At 43.5% G+C, this 22,442-nt stretch overlaps 1 protein-coding gene across 2 annotated transcripts in view; it reads left to right on the top strand.

Annotated features, from left to right (window-relative positions):
* The window catches only part of LOC141153488 (alpha-1-antitrypsin-like protein GS55-MS), a 368,375-nt gene extending 348,315 nt beyond the window's left edge, over positions 1-20,060 (top strand). For both annotated transcript variants that reach the window (XM_073638323.1, XM_073638322.1), the window contains exons 2-5: positions 15,114-15,759; positions 16,482-16,752; positions 19,324-19,471; positions 19,827-20,060. In XM_073638323.1, coding sequence (XP_073494424.1) covers positions 15,120-15,759; positions 16,482-16,752; positions 19,324-19,471; positions 19,827-20,015 — 1,248 coding nt within the window. In that variant the 5' untranslated portion in view covers positions 15,114-15,119 and the 3' untranslated portion in view covers positions 20,016-20,060. The remainder of the gene's footprint in view (positions 1-15,113; positions 15,760-16,481; positions 16,753-19,323; positions 19,472-19,826) is intronic.
* Positions 20,061-22,442: the final 2,382 nt, after the last annotated feature.

The following is a 22,442-nucleotide window of genomic DNA, read 5'->3' as shown; positions in this document are numbered from 1 at the left end:
ATGGACTAATACAACAAGTCCCACACACAGCTAGAAGCCCAATATTTTTTCAGAGGTAGATGCAGAAAAAAATATATTCAGTTTGCAACCTGATGGAGGTCAGTATTGGTGGACTAATAGAACAAGTCCCACACACTGCTAGAAGGCCAAATATTTTTTCAGAGCTAGATGCAGAAAAAAATTAGATTCAGTTTGCAACCTGATGGAGGTCAGTATAGATGGACTAATAGAATGATGCTATGCCCAAAAGATTTTACTTCACTAGGTGCAGTAAAAAAATTGGTATTCTATACACAGGTGGTATATCTTGCAACACAGATAGGCTACTCCACTGACTAACACACTCTGCAATAGGCCAAAAAGGATTAGCTTTGCTAGATTCAGCCAAATGCTGTGAAAAAAACTTGCACAGCACTGGCACAGACCTGCCTGGCAAAAACTGATAGGAACTGATGTAACCTAGTCCTGAAAAGGACTCCAATTACAATTAGTCTTTACTCCCACAACCTATCTATTTAAGAGCACAGACCTGCCTGATAAAAGTTGTAGGAAATGCTGTAACCTAGTCCTTAAAAGGACTGCAATCACAACTATTCCCTACTCCCAAGCTATCTGTATATTTGTGCGAAAATTGGCTTGAAATTAACAAGGTAAAGCGCACACAGCAACAGCGGTGCTGTCTAACACGCAGCTGCAGCAGTGAGAAAATGGTGGCGACAGGGAAAATGGCTTGGTCTTATAGGGCAAGGACATGTGACATACACTGCCAATGACACATGCCCTTGCTTGTGTAAAAAAAAGCACTTCGCTCCGTGTGTGCGCTGCTGATAGGCTGACAGATTGCACCTCCCCACTGCAAATGCGGGAAAGAGAAAAAAAAATGGAGATCTTCATTGTTCCTGCAGAGATCCAACCCCTGCCCCTCCCCCCACCCCGCTGTACACTCAAACTGCGTATTAACATTAATTTTCATCATTACTGAGAAAAAATCCAGTTATGATTTTGGTGCACGAACAGTTATCGAACATAACCTCGAACAGCCGAATTTTTCTCAAATTGTTCGTGTTCGCCGAACGGCTCGAACACCGCCCAAAACAGCTCGAATTTGAGATTGGCGAACAGTTCGAGTAGAACAACGCTCATCTCTACTTTAGACCCAAGTTTTTTTATTTTCGCAAGGGTAACAGGAAAAAATGGACCCCAAAGCTTGTTGTGCAATTTCCCCTGGGCATGCAGATACCCCATATGTGGGGAAAAACACTGTTTGGGCGCACGGCAGGGTTCGTAAGGGAAGGAGCGCCATTTGACTTATTGAATGTAAAATTTGCTTGAATAATTAGCGGACACCATGTTGCATTTGGGGAGCACCTGATGTGCCTAACCAGTGGAAAAACCCAACAAGTGACACCATTTTAGAAACTAGACCCCTCAGGGAACATATCTAGTTGTGTGGTGAGCACCTTGAACCCCCAGGTGCTTCATAGAAGTTTATAACATTGAGCCATAAAAATAAAATTTTCTCATTTTTCCCACAAAAATGTTTTTCAGCCCCCACTTTTGCACTTTCATAAGGGTAACAGGAGAAATTGCACCATGCAGTTTGTTGTACTATTTCTCCTGAGTAAGCAGATACCCCATATGTGAGGGAAAACCACTGTTTGGGCGCACGGCAGGGCTTGGAAGGGAAGGAGCGCCATTTGACTTTTTGAATGTAAAATTTGCTTGAATAATTAGCGGACTCCATGTTGCATTTGGGGAGCACCTGATGTGCCTAAACAGTGGAAACCCCCACAAGTGACAATATTTTGGAAACTAGACCGCTCAGGGTACTTATCTAGATGACTGGTGAGCACCTTGAACCCCCAAGTCCTTTACAGAAGTTTAGAACATGGAGCCATGAGAATAAAAAAATCAAACTTTTTCCACAAAAATAATGTTTTAGCCCCAATTTTTTTATTTTCACAATGGTAAGAGGAGAAAATGGACCCAAAAAAACTTTTGTGCAATTTCTTCTCAGTGCGCCAATACCCCATATGTGGGGAAAAAACAGTGTTTGGGCGCACGGCAGATTTCAGAAGGGAAGGAGCGCTGTGTGACTTTTTGAGCGTCAAATCAGCTGGAATCAAGAGCGGGCGCCATGTCGCGTTTGGAGAACCCCTGACTCGCCTAAATAGTGGAAACCCCCCACAAGTGACCCCATTTTGGAAACTACACCCCTCAAAGATTTTATCAAGGGGTATAGTTAACATTTTCAACCTAGAGGTATGACACAGAGTTTGATAACATTAGGTCATCATATTGAATAAGTTGTCATTAGTCTTGAGCGCAAGTGCTCACTACTTGAGTTTGCATCTGGAACGCAGGTATGCACTGTGTATTGCGTGTGTTTGAGTGACATGCTCGAGTCCCCGCCTGCATATTTCATGGTTATTAGACACCCAAAAAAAACCATGCGGAGATCGCTCGTGCAAGCCAGGCAATCCCTGCGAGGTTTTTTTTTCCGCGAAGCATATGAGGCGGAGACTCGAGTACCCGCGATACTCAATGCATACCCGAGCACCCGATGCAAACTCCAGTAGCGAGCACTTGTGCTCAACACTAGTTGCCATATCGTCTTTTTTTTTTTTTTTTTTTTTACTTTGGGAAAAAAAAAACAATCCTAACCCCAACTCCAGCCCCAGTGTTTATTTTTTACGCCGTTCAAGGTGCAGTGTAAGTGATTAGATGACTTTATTCTTCGGGTCGGTGCGACAACAGAGATACCAGAATCATATCGGGCTTTTATGATTGACAGCTGTCACACACTAAATGTTAAGGGGACGGTTGCAAACAACTTTATTAATAATGGAAAGCAACCAAACCCGGGATCCGCGATGCAGCCTGGTGGACTGCTGCCGAATAACTTCCGGGTAAGAAGGTAAAACAACCAACTGAAATAACAGTCCCTTCCGTGTTACTGCACACCGAGACGGGAATAGGGATTCGCACTATCTCCGTTAACAGCACGAGAGATGTGCGATAAATAGAGATGAGCGTTGTTCGACTCGAACTGTTCGCCAATCTTAAATTCGAGCTGTTTTGGGCAGTGTTCAAGCCGTTTGGCGAACATGAACAATTTGAAAAAAATTTGGCTGTTCGAGATTATGTTCAATAACTGTTCGTGCACCAAAATCATAACTGGATTTTTTCTCAGTAATGATGAAAATTAATGTTAATACGCAGTTTGAGTGTACAGTGGGGTGAGGGGAGGGGCAGGGGATGGATCTCTGCAGAAATAATGAAGATCTCCATTTTTTTTTCTCTTTCCCGCATTTGCAGTGGGGAGGTGAAATCTGTCAGCCTATCAGCAGCGCACACACGGAGCGAACTGCTTTTTTCACACAAGCAAGGGCATGTGTCATTGGCAGTGTATGTCACATGTCCTTGCCCTATAAGACCCAGCCATTTTCCCCGTCGCCACCATTTTCTCACTGCTGCAGCTGCATGTTAGACGGCACCCCTGTTGCTGTTTGCGCTATACTTTGTTAATTTCAATCCAATTTTCGCACAAATCTACAGATAGCTTGGGAGTAGGGAATAGTTGTGATTGCAGTCCTTTTAAGGACTAGGTTACATAATTTCTTACGACTTTTATCAGGCAGGTCTGTGCTCTTAAATAGATAGGTTGGGAGTAAAGACTAATTGTAATTGCAGTCCTTTTCAGGGCTAAGTTACATCAGTTCCTATCACTTTTATCAGGCAGGTCTGTGCTCTTAAATAGATAGGTTGGGAGTAAAGACTAATTGTAATTACAGTCCTTTTCAGAGCTAGGTTACATCAGTTCCTATCACTTTTTGCCAGGCAGATCTGTGCCAGTGCTGTGCAAGTTTTTTTCACAGCATTTGGCTAAATCTAGCAAAGCAAATGCTTTTTGTCCTCTTGCAGTGTGTGTTAGTCAGTGGAGAAGCCTATCTGTGTTGCAAGCTACACCACCTGTGTATAGAATACAATGTTTTTGACTGCACCTAGTGAAGTAAAACCTTTTGGGCATAGCATCATTCTATAAGTCCATCTATACTAACCTCCACCAGGTTGCAAATTCAATATAATTTTTTTCTGCATCTAGCTCTGAAAAAATATTTCGGCTTGTAGCAGTGTGTGGGACTTGTTCTATTAGTCCATCTATACTAACCTCCACCAGGTTGCAAATTCAATATAATTTTTATCTGCATCTAACCCAGCCAATACTTTTGGGCTAATACCACAGTTTGGCCACCCAGCTCTGCTAGGTTCCCATCCATTGTTTTTTGTGCAAACAACTCCAGAGTTGTGAATTAGTTAACCACCAAAATGAGTGGAAAAAGGCCCGATGCTGGTGGAAATGGGAATAGGCGTGTTGGGAAGGGAAGAAAAGGTTGTGTCTGTGGGGTAGGTGTTAAAGCAACAGAAACATCTGCAGAAGAAAGACCATCTTCCAGCCAAACTAGGATGTCTACTTCTTTTAGTGGACAATGTGATAAGATCCCTTTCTTACGGCCACGCCAATCGCTACAAATTCCAGACGAGGCACAAAAACAGCAGGTGCTTCAACGGATATCAAGTGCTCCTTTAAGTGGGCTCTCCTCCACCTCAACTTCAACATCACAAATACTCCAGTCCTTAGAGGTGTCACCCCAATCGCACTTGCTTCCTCACAGCTCCCAAGTCTCCAGCTGCCCGTCTGAGTATGGGGTAGAACAGATGGTTGAGTCTGCAGAGCTGTTTACTCATACTATAGCCTGGAAATCTGAAGTTTGCTCCAGAGCTTCTGTGAATCCAGACGAGGAAATGATCTGCACTGATGCCCAGAATCTTTATGAGTCAGATCCAGGACCAGACGCAGAAGGTTCTGACCATAATGTAGACCCTCGTTCCCAAACTGTAACTCCTGTTGGTGGAGACAATGAGGAAGACGATGATGAGACTCAAATACCTGATTGAATCGACAACTTAGTTTTTTGTCAGGGCAGGAAGAGGTTGGCTCTGAGGACGACGGGTGTGATAACACACAGGGTGATGATGACGAGGTTGGAGATCCCACGTACTGTCAACTCACAGTCAGCCGGTCGATGAGGTCAGCGGGGAGGAGAAGGAGGATGCTAGTGACGACGAGGTCAGGTTGCGCCTTCCCTGACTGAGACGTAGTACTGGAAGCACGTCAACAACTGCATCCTCAAACACAACTCTGCCTCTGACCACAAGTTGTGGTGGCTCCTCAGGTCGCATGGGTGCTAAGCCTTGCATAGCCTTGGCATTTTTTCAGATCGATAAAGATGACCCAACTCGTGTTATCTGTAACATTTGTCAGCAAAAGCTAAGTAGAGGCCAAAAAATACATAGTTTGAGTATTTCATGCATGAACCGGCACATGGATATGAAGCATAAGTTGCAGTGGGAAGCTCACTGTGCTACAATGCGGCCTAGCCAGCCGGGCCAACCACCGTCTGCCACATCTTGTGCATCCACGGCCTCATCATCCTCTGTGACTGGGGGTACAGCAGTCACACCTCTTTTGGGACGCAGACCAGCCACCTCTTTACCCCCAACAGCCAGCGTGATTGGCAGGTCATCATTTTCTTTGGAGGTGGAAACACCAGCTGGTGTAGAGCACTGTCCGACATCGATAGCACCACCTTTGCATCAAGGCAACCTAACATGTCCGCCTGCATCTTCCTCACAGACCGGCAGTTTGAGGGAACACCCTTCTCAACCCCGTCTAAGCTCAACAGCCAGCCCTAGGTCCCTCAGATGTGGACAAGTAAAAGACCATTTCCTCCTAGCCATGAGAAAGCTAAGAGGTTGAATTTCACCATATACAAGCTCTTGGCTACAGAAATGCTGCCTTTCCGCCTGGTGGACACAGAGGATTTTCGAGACCTTATGTCCGTCGCAGTGCCCCAGTACCAGATGCCCAGTCAGCACTACTTCTCAAAGAAAGGTGTGCCTGCGCTCCACCAGGATATCGCACACAACATCACCACTTCTTTGAGAAACTCTGTGTGTGACAGGGTGCATTTCACCACAGACACTTGGACGAGAAGGCATGGACAGGGGCGTTACATGTCGCTGACTGGGCACTGGGTAACTATGGTGACAGCAGGACAAGGGGCTGCTGTCCAAGTCTTGCCGTCCCCACGAGTTGTGCGTCAATCCTCTTTATCTCAAAGTTCCTCCACTGCTTCTGCCTCCTCAACCTCCTCTCGGTCCTCCACGTGCACCTAAAGCCTGTCTGGTCATGCCACAAGCTTTCTAACTGAGCAGAAGGGATCCTGCACACCTCCTTACTATGCTGGCAGCAGGGCTCAACGTCAGCAGGCGGTTTTTACTTTGAAATGTCTGGGAAATGTGAGTCACACAGCTGAGGAGTTGTGGTCAGCTCTGGAGAACCAGTTTCATGGATGGTTGTCTCCACTGGACCTGAAACCAGGGAAGGCAGTGTGCGACAATGCTGCAAACCTGGGTGCGGCCATTCGCCGGGGCAATTTCACACACGTGCCTTGTATGGCTCACGTGTTGAACCTGGTTGTACAGCAATTTTTAGCCCACTATCCCGGACTAGATGGCCTTCTGCAGAGGGCACGGTCACTGTGTGCTCACTTCCGCCGTTCGCATACCGCAGCTCAGCGACTTACATCTCTACAGAAGTCGTTGGGCCTGCCACTTCACCGGTTAAAATGTGATGTGCCTACCCGGTGGAATTCAACTCTGTACATGTTGCAGCGACTGTGGCAGCACCGACAAGCCCTGGTGCAATACGTTGTGATGTATAGCCTGGTCCAACGAGATCCAGAGGTGGGGCAAATCACGCTGGAGGAGTGGTCTCAGATCAGGGACTTATGCACCCTTCTGCACAGTTTTGAAATGGCGGCAAAGATGTTTAGTGCTGACGATGCCATTATCAGCATGACTATTCCGGTGATTTACATGCTGGAGCACATGTTAAACAGAATTCGGAGTCAGGTGGGGGCACAAGAGGAGGTGGAGAAAGTAGAGGAGGAGGAGTTGTATGCCGAAGGGCTAATATCTGCAAGGTCCAGACGGTCGGCAGCACCAAGGCGGCAGGCATGTGAGGGTGGGGGAGATGGTTTTACCAGGGTGCATGGTAGCAGCCAAACTAGTGAGGAAGGTGCAGGAGCCCAGGAAGAAGTGGAGGACGAACTGATGGAAGACTCATCAGATGAGGGAGAACTTGATCACATTTCTGTTGTGCGAGTTTGGGGGGACAGGGCAGAGGAAGGAAGCATGATTGTTACCTCGCCACCAACACAACAGGGACTTGGTGCTCCTGGATGCGCAAGACACATGAGTGCCTTCTTGCTGCACTACCTGCAACATGACCCTCGAATTGTGAGAATAAGAAATAATCCTGACTACTGGGTTGCCACACTGTTAGATCCCCGGTACAAAAGTAAATTTGCAGAAATTCTTCCTGCCATAGAAAGAGATGCACGCATGCAGGAGTATAAGCAGAGAATGTTGCAGAATCTTACATGTGCTTTTCCCCAAAACACTAGTGGTGCAGGTAGTGAATCTCACAGTTCCAACTTGCGAACCATGGGACCGTCGAGTGTTCAGGACTCAAAACTTAACAGAAACACAGTATCTGCTGGTAACATCAATTTTGCGGAATCATGTCACCACTTTTTTGGCCCATCCTTTGCAAGGCCACAGGAGACAAGAAGTCTGACACATAGTCAACGCCTAGAGACGATGGTACAGGAGTATATCCAAGTAAACATTGAAGCCATGACTGTGTCACTGGACCCTTTCTCTTTTTGGGCTTCTAATCTGGATAAATCGCCGGAGCTCGCCACTTATGCCTTGGAGATCTTGTCATGCCCCGCAGCCAGCGTTCTGTCTGAAAGTGTGTTCAGCGCTGCTGGTGGTGTGCTGACAGATAAGCTCACGCGTCTCTCCACTGATAATGTACACAGACTCATGTTCATAAAGATGAACAAATCATGGATCAGAAATGACTTTTCTACCCCTGTGTCATCCTGGGGAGAGTAAAATCTTGATGATTTGTTAAAATCACCTCACCAACCGTTTTAAGCTTTCAAATTACTAATCATGTTTATCTGAATCTTGGCTGGAAAATAATTTGGGCCTTGTAGCAGTGTGCAGTACGGATTTTATTAGACCATCTATGCTAAACTCCACCAGATTTAAAATTACTAATCATGTTTATCTGTATCTTGGCTGGAAAATAATTTGGGCCTTGTAGCAGTGTGCAGTACTGATTCTATTAGGCCATCTATACTAAACTCCACCAGATTTAAAATTACTAATAATGTTTATCTGTATCTTGGCTGGAAAATAATTTGGGCTTTATAGCAGTTTGCAGTACTGACTCTATTAGGAAATCTATACTAAGCTCCACCAGCTTTCAAATTAATAATAATTTTTTGCTGCATCTAGCCCGGAAAATAATTTTGAGGCTCCTAGATGCGCAAGACACATGAGTGCCTTCTTGCTGCACTACCTGAACATGACCCTCAGATTGTCAGAATTCGAAATAATCCTGACTACTGGGTTGCTATACACTTAGATCCCCCTCACTCTTCGATCAACCTTTTCATTTTAATAAAGAACAAAAAAATTGTCATTTTTGAAATTATAAGCATTAGCAGGTTATTGGAAACTGAAATCAAACAGTTTTCAACTCCAAACTTTATTCTAGGTGATGTTACATTTGCACATAGGACCCCTTGTTCGAAAGGAGCTTCTGAACTCTCTCGTCCATTGAATTTGTCAGGTTTTGGATGGTTTCTGCTTCAATTGTTTTGCATGAGGACAGAATACCCTCCCAGAGCTGTTGCTTAGATGTGAACTGCCTCCCGCCATCATAGACACTCCTTTTGAAGATGCTCCAAAGGTACTCAATGGGGTTGAGGTCAGGGGAGCATGGGCGTCACACCATAAGTTTGTCCCCTTTTATGCCCATATCAGCCAGAGATGCAGATGTGTTATGTGCAGCATGAGACGGTGCATTATCATGCATGAAAATGATCTTGCTGCGGAATACACGGTTCTTCTTCTTGAACCATGGCAGGAAGTGCTGTTTGAGAAACTCCACATACATTATGGAGTTCATCTTTACCCCTTCAGGGATCCTAAAGGGGCCGACAATCTCTCTCCCCATGATTCCAGCCCAAAACATTACTCCACCTCCTCCTTGTTGGCGCCATAGCCGTGTTTGCGTGGTGTGTCCATCAACCAGCCATCCTCCACTCCATCCATCTGGACCAACGAGCGTTGCATGGCACTCATCGGTGTACAAAACAGTTTTGAAGTCAGTCTTCATGTATTGTTTGGCCCACTGGAGCCGTTTCTGCTTGTGTACAGTGGATAGAGGAGGAGGTCGACAGGATTTCTTATGAACAGCTTCAAACCTCTGAAGGACCCTGCATCTTGTTGTTCGGGGGACGTTGGAGGCACCAGCAGCTTCAAAAACTTGTCTGCAGCTATGACATGGCTTTTTCGCTGCTGCTCTTTTAGCCTGACGTTACTGCCTGTAGGAAAGAGTCCTCAATTTTCCCTTATCAGCATGCACACGTGTGTACTGTGAATCAGCTACATACCCTTGATTGTGCGATGATCAGGAAGAAGTGTCTTGGCAATGTTGATTGTAGTCATGCCTTGACCTAAAGACTCCACAATTTGTTGCTTCTCAGCAGCCAACACATCCTTTTCCTTTCCCATTTTGGCAGAAAATGTAGGCTGCTTAATAATGTGGGACAGCCTTCTTAAGTAGTCTTGCCTTTCATTGGACACACCTGCCAAACTAATTAGCACAGGTGTCTGCAATTGCTTACAGTGATATAAAGAGCCCTGACACACATCACCATCAATGAGTTTAACTGACAAACAAAAAAATTCTTACCTTATCACTACTTTTTGCATAATAATTTGGAACACAGTGTACATGTGCTTTTCCACAAAACACCAGTGGTTCACGTAGTGAATCTTACAGTTCTAACTTGCCAACCGTGGTCTGTATGGAGTTGTTCAATAAAGGGCCCAAAATTAAGATAACATAGATGGGAGAGGTCTCTATGAATACGAATTCCTAAGTATTTGATACCCTGTGAGGGCCAGGCAAAGGGAAAGTTGGACTGGATGGAATCCTGAATGGATTTGGGGAGGGAGACATCGAGGGCCTCAGACTTCGCTGCATTGATTTTAAAATTTGACCATGTAACAAAGTGATCTATTTCAGCCATAACAGCAGGGATGGATATATGTGATTGAGTGATATATACTAGGACATCGTCAGCAAATGCAGAGCACTTGTACTCGGTGCCTCCCACCTCAATCCACCTAATATTGGGGTTATGGCGAATTGATGAGAGCAGGTGCTCCATCACTAGGATGTATAAGAGAGGGGACAGAGGACATCCCTGCCTTGTCCCATTGGTGATTATGAAAGGTGATGAAAATGTTCCATTTATCTTCAGCCTAGGTGACGTATTGCGATACAGGGCCTTGATTTGGGCTATAAAAGGGTCCCCTAGACATGTACCCCAAGCTTTTTAAGAGAATAATATATGGAGTGACAGGAGACTCTATGGAATGCTTTCTCAGCATCCAACGAGAGTATCTAATTACAAATTTTTAACTGCATCTAGCCCAGGAAATACTTTGTGCCTAGTAGCATTGTCTGCTAGTCAGCGGATTTTCCCAGCTGTTAAGCAAGCTTCACCACCTGTAGTTTGGACACTTAATTTTTTCAAAGGAAATGCTTCAGGCCCCCGGGACACTCAGTGAAGAGCATCGGGAGGCACCCCAAGGCACAGGGGCTGGGACTGGCGGTAGGACGCCTTGCGGTGGACCGCCAAGTTCGATCCTTATAAAAGCTTTTTAACTGCAGCAGCTTTAGTGGACGCTACTGGAGCTGGAATTCCCGCAGGTGCTGGCATCAGACTTGCCCTCCAATAGATCCTTGTAAAAGGATTTAAAGTGTACTCATTCAAATTAGAGAGACAATTTAAATTAAAAAGCTTAGACCTGCCTCCATCGTATTTTTGGCGGATTATTTTTTTTTTTACATTTTAACAATTTTTTTACATTTTTTTTTCACATTCTGACAGTTTTTTTATTTGTTTACTTTGTCCCACTCTGGGACTTTCACTTGTTTTAGTCTGATCGCTTGCATAGCATAGGGATGGAGCACCATCCCTGTGCCATGCAGGCTGTCAGCGCTGCACAGTGAGAAGATAGTTTGGTCATGTACTGCGCATGACCAAAAAATCTTCCTGCTGTCTGGTGACCCGGATGTTGTCATGACGACATCGGGTCATCATGTCAACTTCTGGGAAGCCGCGGCAGACAGCGCTGGAGGCCGGAAGAGGAGGTTAGTATTGCCATCACCTCCCCTTGCCACCGCAATGCTGCGATCAACTTCGATCGCAGCATTGCAGGTGTTAATGTGCCGGGAGCGGTGCAGGACTGCTCCCTGCATATAGTACCCGGTGTCAGCTGTGACAATCAGCTGACACCCGGCGGTGATCGCGCCCGCACAGCCTGTGTGCACGCACGATCGCCATGAAGTACTAATACGGGTCAGGCTCTTAAAGCCCAGGGCATAGACGGGTATTAATAAGTCATGGGCTTTAAAGGGGTTAAGGCTATGTGCCCACGATGCAGAAATGCTCCGGATTTTTCCTGAGCGTTTCTGCATCTTCCTGGCAGAAAAATTGCATGCGGATTGTACATGCGGATTGTACATGCGGATTGTACATGCAGATCGTTCATGCATTTTTCCAGCCAGGGACATGCGGATGTGAAGCGGTCTTCACATGCATTTCTGCATGTGGGTTGACAGGCGCTTTCCATGCGATTTTAGCATCACTTGGAAAGCGCTTGACAACTTGGTCACACTATATAAATCCATGCAACCGGAATGGATCTATATAGTGTGGCCAAGATAGTTAAAAAAAAAGAATAAAAATGGTAAAAAAAACCCACATTATACTTACCTTCTAATGGCCCCCGGTCTCCTTATCCGATGCGTCAGGTCTTCCTGGTGTCTCGCGATTGTGTAAAAGGACCTGCCATGACGTCATTTAGTCATGTGACAGGTCACGTGACCGCCGACGTCAGTGGTCGTGTGACCCGTCACATGACTAAATGACGTAATGGAAGGTCCTTTTAGACCATCGCGAGCTGCTGGGAAGCCAGGACGCATCGCTATGGAGACTGGGGGCCATTAGAAAGTAAGTATAATGGTTTTGGTCTTGAAGGCTAGACAAAACGAGCGTTGGGGCGACGGGAGGGTGGCTGCACAGAGCACTTTATTAAGGTATTAACCCCTAATATCCATTCTGCATTCATTCACACATATTCAAACAGTAATAATTATAAACTAAAGGAAAAGGGAAAGGGGAAAACATTGTCAGCTAACCGGGTTGTAGCCAGACTCATCCAGTCCCAAGATAATCTTGCAGCGGAGATGCCCAGGTCACGGGTTACCAAGGTTCAAATAATGAAAAAACAAGCAAAGATGTCTCCAGCAGGACCAGGGTTGTAAATATCTGGTTAAACTTCACTTTTAATTTCGTATTATAAAAACCAAGGATGAGCTACAAAAAAAGCAGTGTGACGGCTCTCAAATACAGCACATTCCAAAGCGTTTCGGCGAAACCTTATTCATGAATATTCCATGAATAAGGTTTAGCTGAAACGCGTTGGAATGTGCTGTATTTGAGAGCCGTCACACTGCTTTTTTTGTAGCTCATCCTTGGTTTTTATAATACGAAATTAAAAGTGAAGTTTTAACAAGATATTTACAACCCTGGTCCTGCTGGAGACATCTTTGCTTGTTTTTTCAATATTCAAACAGTCACATGAAAAACTTTGTGTAATTTATTTATTAATACTAGGCTGGTCATGTTTACTTATTCCTGTAGTTCACATGTGATATACAATACTTTAATGGTCTTTCATGTGTACATAATATGTGATTTTTTTGTCTATATAACAAATGATTGAGCTGCAAACTAGGGTTGTTTTTATACTATGGGCCATTGCTGGCCACAAAATTGTTATATTATTCAACAACCCATTAGAGCATGTGTCTTTCTTTTTTGGTATGAGGGTTTTTGATAAAATACTTTTCCATCAATTGTCTGTGCATACAGAATTATTCTGCTGTCCGCTTATCTTTGTGAAGCACTGTATTGTATTTTATTGTCTATTTAATTTTTTGATTTAATAAAAATTATTTTATGGTTCAATAATTTACTTATATAGTTTCTTTTTCTGGGGAATAAGTCCCTGTTGAAAAAGTATGCGTGTCATGTTTATATTGAGCTTATGAATAAAATTATAGCATTATGTATTATATTGTATATTATAGGACTCCATTAGTGGAACGTTGTTGTTAATTGGTAATGTATAATGTATATTTTTTATTTTAATTCTTTTTTTTACAGGTACTATGGTACCTGGGTCTGGAGGAGAGTCTCCGCTTCTCCAAACCCGGGTATCATCCACACATTGAACCATGTGATATCCGCATGTGCACATGTAGTCATGCGGGTATTAAGCGATTCCATACAAGTCAATGGCGGCAATTACGCTACGTGTGCATAAAAATAATTGGTAATGCTGCGTTTTTTTCCGCAATGATAATCCGCAGCAGAAATTTCCGCAGCATGTGCACAGCACATGCGGATTATCATTGGGGAACATGGCAGACCTTCTACCCAGCGTTTTTTAAGAGTTTCTGCAGCGGAATCATGGGCGCACAGCCTTAAGGAGTTGTCTTTTAATATTTTTGTCTTTCTTGTAAAGGCTCACACACATGGAAATTAATAATCACACTGACAGTCACCCTCCCCAGGTCCAGGAACACCTCTCCATTACGCTCTAGTCTTTTTTATTTATTCTCTGCAGCTCTGATGTCAAGACTATCAGGCACATGACAGCAGCAGCCAATCAAGTTGCTAAACCTAGTGATTAGCTGCAGTGGTCACATGCACTGGAGTCATTAGAGCACAGCTACAGTCAGTAAATAAAAATGGAGCCAAAAGACAGCACTGGACCTGGGGAGGGTGAGTATCAGGATGCTTAGAATTTTTATGTGCAAGCCTCTAGAAGAAAAATTAATTATTCCCAGACAATCCTTTTAATTAATGAGTACAGGTCATCATGGCTCCCAAGTGAAGCCGGTGCTGTCAATCAATGAAGTGGGAGGTGGAGCCTAGGGACCAGACTGACAGAGGGATGGTGCTCCAGACTGCCCACTGTGCACTGAGCACCTAATTTGCATATTAATTCAAACTCTTGTCTGTGGGCTCAAATGGTGAAAAATTGAAAATCTGACAAAAAAATTTTGAGGACGTTTGTATTTAAAACATTTAGCGTGCAGTAAGAAAAAGGCCTTTATATTTAAAGAGGACACGTCACCATGTCTGAAGGAAGCAGGTTCTTATCTGGTATAATTCCCACTGCTTCCCTGAATATTACATTTTTTATTTTTTCTAAAATCCGACATGTTTCCAAAGATATGTGTCTTTTTATTTAGTGCTAATTTTTATGGTCTTTATCAAGAGGGCGGTGCTCACAGGGAAATTATGCAAAGCAGCTGAAGAGACACCTCCAGAAAAAAATCTTATGAGTCACGCCCAATTGGTAAAAACCATAGAAATCAGCATTAAATAAAAAGTCACATCTCTGGAGTCATACGGCGGCTTTTAATGACTGGAAAAACGGCATACTCAGAGGAGCAGCGAGGATAAAAGAACAAAACTGACGGATTTTGACCTGGTGAAAAATAATTGGTAAAAAAAATTCAAAACTTAGACAAATTTATTTAGTTATTTTTTTTACTATCTCTTTTCTCTCAGATGCATAACTTTTTTTATTTTTCATCTATGGACACGTGTGGGCTTGGTCTTTGTCTGACGAGTACATTTTTTGTGGGGTACATACCATGATTTCATTACTTTTTACTGCATTATTTAGGGCAGCCATAAAGACTATAATAAAGCAGGGGCTTTGTTCACCAAGCTATACAAAAAGCCCTGAATTTAATTAATGAAAAATATAGGGGTTCACATACTTATAATGAATTAATAATATGTCTGTTTCAGAGAAAAATGAAGCTTTTTGTCTTCCTGTGCTTCAGCCAAGCTCTGCTTTGTGCACTTGTGTGTGGTCACCATGGAGGACCACATGATGATGACCATGACCACCATGACCAACCCCACCACAAAAATGAATCAGAAGCTTTGCACCAGATGTCCACAGCAACCTTCAAGTTTTCCTACAGCTTCTTCTACCATCTTGCTGCCTCTTACCCCCATGACAACTTTTTCTACTCCCCGATGAGTATCTCAATAGCATTTTCTTTACTTTCACTTGGTGCCAAGTCCAAGACCCTCAGTCAGATCCATGAAGGATTATGTTACAACACATCCTCGAACTCAGAGGAAATGATCCACAAAGGCTTCCAGAAGCTTCTAAAAATCTTCAAAGGACAAAAAGATGGATTTAAGCTAGACATGGCCAATGCGCTCTTCACTGATAACAACCTGAATCTTCTAGAAGAGTTCAAAGACAAAGTCAAGAAATTCTACCAATCGGAAGCCATCGCCACCGACTTCCACAAAGTACAAGAAGCCGTAGATCAAATCAATAGTTACGTGGAGAAGAAAACCAATGGGAATATTAAAGATCTCTTAGACAATCTTGAACCGCTGACGGCTCTGGTAATCATCAACACAGTATTCTTCAAGGGTAAGGAGCAAAACTATTATCAATTGATTTTAAGAAGTGAATATATCATATATGGCTGCTATGGGAGTCAAGAGAGATGGAAGCCCCTATTTCCTCTAAAAACCATAGCAGGATTCCATATGCAGCACAAAGTACAGAAGAGAACATAGCATGTTTTTATTTTGTACTGGGCTCTTCCTCATTAAAGGGGTTTTAGTAATTAATGGGGGTTGAATTCCCTTCACCTTCATCAGCTAAATGAAAGAGGCAAAGTTGCTCCGTTGAGTGTTGCGTTCCCTGTTTTGTTTACCAGCCATGGTCCTGGATATTTGGTAGTTACCATTCCTGGTGCCTGAGATCAGTCCCAATCAAGTGATTGAGCTGTTGGATCGAGCACAGTCACTACTAAATGTACAGGACGGTGCCTGGTAAACAATGACTCGGGCATAGAACTTGCTGGAGTGCCACAATCTCAAGGAGGAGCTGGGAGTGAGACCCTTGGTGATCAAACTTAATGACCTATTATAAAGGAAAGGTATCAATTTTCTAGAATCTGAAATACCCCAATAAAGAAATGTAAGGACAGAGTTACTTATATGTAAAGTAATGCATTAGGTTTCACATCACAGGGAATCAAAAAGAGAAAGAATGAAAACTTTGGAAGATCAAAAATTTAAAAAACTGCAAAAATATAACAAATGCTAAATAAGTAATAAGTGAAATACTGGTGGGATTTCTTGTAGGATCCTGGGTAGACGCATTCAATGTAGATCATACCAGAGAAGAGGACTTCCATGTGGATGAGAACACAGTAGTGAAGGTGCCGATGATGACCAGACAAGGAGAATATAACATTGGTTATATTTCTGAGGCTGAATGCACAGTGGTCGAGGTCCCCTACAAAGGAAACATCACGGCAATATTTATGTTACCAGATAAAGGGAAACTGCATGATACTGAAAAAGGTCTTCAGAATCTGACAGAAGAGGCATGGAACAACGCAATGAAATCAAGGTAACAAAGGACGAAAGACTATAGGATTTCATTGTACACATTCACTATGTACAGAACTGACCACATATTATACTCCAGAGCTGCACTCACTATTCTGCTGGTGCAGTCACTGTGTACAAACATTTCATTACTGATCCTGAGTTACATCCTGTATTATACTCCAGAGCTGCACTCACTATTCTGCTGGTGCAGTCACTGTGTACATACATTACATTACTGATCCTGAGTTACATCCTGTATTACACTCCAGAGCTGCGCTCACTATTCTGCTGGTGCAGTCACTGTGTACATACATTACATTACTGATCCTGAGTTACATCCTGTATTATACTCCAGAGCTACACTCACTATTCTGCTGGTGCAGTCACTGTGTACATACAATACTGATCCTGTACTGATCCTTAGTTACATCATGTTTTATACTCTAGAGCTGCACTCACTATTCGGCTGGTGCAGTCACTGTGTACATACATTACATTACTGATCCTGAGTTACATCCTGTATTATACTCCAGAGCTGCACTCACTATTCTGCTTGTGCAGTCACTGTGTACATACATTACTGATCCTGTACTGATCCTGAGTTACATATTGTGCTATACTCCAGAGCTGCACTCACTATTCTGCTGGTGCAGTCACTGTGTACATACATTACATTACTGATCCTGTACTGATCCTGAGTCATATCCTGTATTATACTCCAGAGCTGCACTCACTATTCTGCTGGTGCAGTCACTGTGTAAATACATTACATTACTGATCCTGAGTTACTTACTATATTATACTCCAGAGCTGCACTCACTAGTCTGCTGGTGCAGTCACTGTGTACATACATTACATTACTGATCCTGAGTTACATCCTGTATTACACTCAAGAGCTGCGCTCACTATTCTGCTAGTGCAGTCACTGTGTACATACATTACTGATCCTGTACTGATCCTTAGTTACATCATGTTTTATACTCCAGAGCTGCACTCACTATTCTGCTGGTGCAGTCACTGTGTAAATACATTACATTACTGATCCTGAGTTACTTACTATATTATACTCCAGAGCTGCACTCACTAGTCTGCTGGTGCAGTCACTGTGTACATACATTACATTACTGATCCTGAGTTACATCCTGTATTATACTCCAGAGCTGCACTCACTATTCGGCTGGTGCAGTCACTGTGTACATACATTACATTACTGATCCTGAGTTACATCCTGTATTATACCCCAGAGCTACACTTACTATTCTGCTGGTGCAGTCACTGTGTACATACATTACTGATCCTGTACTGATCCTGAGTTACATCTTGTATTATATTCCAGAGCTGCACTCACTATTCTGCTGGTGCAGTCACTGTGTACATACATTACATTACTGATCCTGAGTTACATCCTGTATTATACTCCAGAGCTGCACTCACTATTCTGCTGGTGCAGTCACTGTGTACATACATTACATTACTGATCCTGAGTTACATCCTGTATTATACTTCAGAGCTGCACTCACTATTCTGCTGGTGCAGTCACTGTGTACATACATTACATTACTGATCCTGAGTTACACCCTGTATTATACTCCAGAGCTGCACTCACTATTCTGCTGGTGCAGTCACTGTGTACATACATTTCTGATCCTGTACTGATCCTGAGTTACCTCCTGTATTATACTCCAGAGCTGCACTCACTATTCTGCTGGTGCAGTCACTGTGTACATACATTACTGATCCTGTACTGATCCTGAGTTACATCCTGTATTATACCCCAGTGCTGCACTCACTATTCTGCTGGTGCAGTCACTGTGTACATACATTACATTACTGATCCTGAGTTACCTCCTGTATTATACTCCAGAGCTGCACTCACTATTCTGCTGGTGCAGTCACTGTGTACATACATTACATTACTGATCCTGAGTCACATCCTGTATTATACTCCAGAGCTGCACTCACTATTCTGCTGGTGCAGTCACTGTGCACATACATTACATTACTGATCCTGAGTTACATCCTGTGTTATACTCCAGAGCTGCACTCACTATTCTGCTTGTGCAGTCACTGTGTACATACATTACATTACTGATCCTGAGTCACATCCTGTATTATACTCCAGAGCTGCACTCACTATTCTGCTGGTGCAGTCACTGTGTACATACATTACATTACTGATCCTGAGTCACATCCTGTATTATACTCCAGAGCTGCACTCACTATTCTGCTGGTGCAGTCACTGTGTACATACATTACATTACTGATCCTGAGTTACATCCTGTGTTATACTCCAGAGCTGCGCTCACTATTCTGCTGGTGCAGTCACTGTGTACATACATTACATTACTGATCCTGAGTTACATCCTATATTATACCTCAGAGCTGCACTCACACTTCTGCTATCTACAAGCTTTGCCTGGTATTGCTATTCATCCTGGTGAAGGTTAGTTGCTCGGTATGGTTTTTGCAGGTGAAAATTAGCCTGTTATTACTGTAATGGCACAATTAAGATCTTATGATTGCAGTGTGAACATGGACTTTTTAGAGAGACATTTCTATGACATAATGAGACTTTTATCCTTTTGCACAGAGAGATTATTCTATCAATTCCAAAGTTTTCATTTTCTGGTGAACTTGATCTTGTGAAGGAACTAAAACACTTGGGTATCACAGATGTATTTTCTGACCACGCCGACCTGTCCGGGATTACGGAAGACTCCAGGTTAAAAGTGTCAAAGGTAAAATTAATTTGGGTTTGAGCAATGAATCATTTTTCAGGGACTGAATCTCCTTAATGAGACTGACTGGAAGCACATTGGCAATGCTCCATGGGGAAAATTATGCAAATTAGTTCACCCCTATCAACATAATTTTGTCCAAAAAATAAATTTTTAATTTAATAAGTTGTCCAAAGATTTAAGCATCATTTCTCCTGCAGCTGAAGGAGGGGTCAGTTGCATCCTATATTCACTGCAGCTGATTCTTGGGGGGTCTTGCGGGAGGGAATGTTCTTAATTTGCCCACCCCCTTAAAGACTCAAGACAAGAGCAAATGATCTATGTTTTATGACTTTTCTGTTCTCATCCTCTATAGGCTGTGCATAAAGCCGTGCTGAAAATGGATGAGGAGGGAACAGAAGCCTCTGCCGCCACGGCCGTTGGGATAACAAAAATCAGTCTCCCACAACACATCAAAATAAACCGCCCGTTCTTCATCTCCATCTACAAGAAAGATATTTCTGTGGAAGTTTTCAGTGGAAGAATAATAAACCCAACGAAATAGAATGAGACCCGACGCGTTCCTCACACAATAAAGTGCTTCATCTATTCTTTGTGTCTGTGCCGTCCTTGCTCCAGTCTTGTATTATCAGGGTGACACGTCTAGACAGCTGCACTGATAACATGATGCACATCGCTCCATGACTGTTGCCGCCAATGTCACTGTCCTTAGCGGTCACTCATACATGTGAGTCCAATGATTGGCTGCAGTGGTCACGTGGATGCTCAGTAGGTGACAACTGCAGGAAGTATGTAGACACCAGGGGAGCGACACCAGCCAGCGGAGTAGTCATTAGGGAAAGTACAGGATTTTTTTGTCGGACTTCACCTATTCCTTGTTAGCAGGGCCGGCATTAGACAAAGTGGGGCCCTAGGCAAAAGTTTAAAGTGAGGCCCCAAATGATGACAGATTGCACCATCATACAGAAACATTTTGATTGTATAAAAAGATCTACAGGATGTAACTCGGGATCAGTACAGGATGTTGTCCTTGGTGGGATTTGAACCCAGGACCCCAGCGCCGCAAGGCTGTAGTGCTAACCTCAGCATGTATATACCCATCACATATACACATATCTATACACAGACACATTCAAATATGTATAAACAGAGCACATACATACAGACACGTGCATGCATAGAGCACATACATATAGACATATGGGTATACACAGAGCCCCTTCGTACAGACACATGCATACAAAGAGCACATACGTCCAGCACATATATACCTTCAAAAAATCCATACATTCTGATGTACTCACTTATATATACAACCGGATGACAGATGATGGGGATGGGAATGGGTGATCAATAGCACTGCCCAGGAACCGATGCCACAAAGGGGTGATCTTTAAAATCTATATTTATTTGCTATGCGTTTCAAGGCTGTTCCAGACACTTCATCAGGCAAAAATATATATAAAAAATATCTTACTTACAGGCTATTATATACACCCACCAGGGAGTCCCCTGAGAAATCAGGTGCTCACATTCATTAATTGACAGCTGTGCTGCGCGTCAAACCAGAGACTCTTAAAATGCAAAATGTAGAAAAATACACATATAAAATACACATATAAAATATACATATACAAATACAATGCCAATAATATATACCACCAGGAGCCCATACACGCTGTTGTACTCACTAATATATACCTACCAGGAGACCATGCATCATGTTGCACTCACTAATATATAACTACCAGGAGCCCATACATCCTGTTGTACTCACTAATATACACCTATCAAAAGCCCATACATCTTGTCGTACTCACTAATATATACCTACCAGGAGCCCATATACTCTAGGCTCAACCACACATACACACACAGATGGATATGAAGACAGGGACACCCAGACAATTGAGGGCTTATCACCAAGCCACCTCCTCTTCAGCTCTTCTGACTCTCGCAGAGTACAGGACCTATAATGACATCATGGTCACATGACCGGTCATATGATTGTGATGTCATCAAACGTCCTGAAGTTCTGCAGAGTACAAGACTTGTGGTGAGCTGTGGTGACCAGTGATGGGCGAGCACTAAAATGCTCGGGTACTCGTTGCTCGGGTTGAGCATATTGGAATACTCGGCTGCTCGACCCGAGCAACGAGATCAATATAAGTCTATGGGAAACGCGAGCATTTTTCCGGCAGCTCCCCAGGCGGTCTGCAGAGGGCCTAAAAATTGCCCAAATCGATGGGAACAGTGCTCAAATGACATGGGAACAGCATGGGAAAGACCCCTGGAAGCATTTCTGACTCCTAGGTCACTGTGCTTAACAATGTTGTCAGAGTATTATGTCACAATTAGAGATGAGCGTTGTTCTACTCGAACTGTTCGCCAATCTCAAATTCGAGCTGTTTTGGGCGGTGTTCGAGCCGTTCGGCGAACACGAACAATTTGAGAAAAATTCGGCTGTTCGAGGTTATGTTCGATAACTGTTCGTGCACCAAAATCATAACTGGATTTTTTCTCAGTAATGATGAAAATTAATGTTAATACGCAGTTTGAGTGTACAGCGGGGTGGGGGGAGGGGCAGGGGATGGATCTCTGCAGGAACAATGAAGATCTCCATTTTTTTTTCTCTTTCCCGCATTTGCAGTGGGGAGGTGCAATCTGTCAGCCTATCAGCAGCGCACACACGGAGCGAAGTGCTTTTTTTCACACAAGCAAGGGCATGTGTCATTGGCAGTGTATGTCACATGTCCTTGCCCTATAAGACCAAGCCATTTTCCCCGTCGCCACCATTTTCTCACTGCTGCAGCTGCGTGTTAGACGGCACCGCTGTTGCTGTGTGCGCTATACCTTGTTAATTTCAAGCCAATTTTCGCACAAATATACAGATAGCTTGGGAGTAGGGAATAGTTGTGATTGCAGTCCTTTTAAGGACTAGGTTACAGCATTTCCTACGACTTTTATCAGG

The sequence above is a fragment of the Phyllobates terribilis genome, unplaced genomic scaffold, assembly GCF_046119375.1.
Source record: "Phyllobates terribilis strain yellow unplaced genomic scaffold, ASM4611937v1 Scaffold_7__3_contigs__length_470593459, whole genome shotgun sequence".
Lineage (NCBI taxonomy): Eukaryota > Metazoa > Chordata > Amphibia > Anura > Dendrobatidae > Phyllobates > Phyllobates terribilis.
This window is presented reverse-complemented; position numbering and strand designations above follow the sequence as displayed.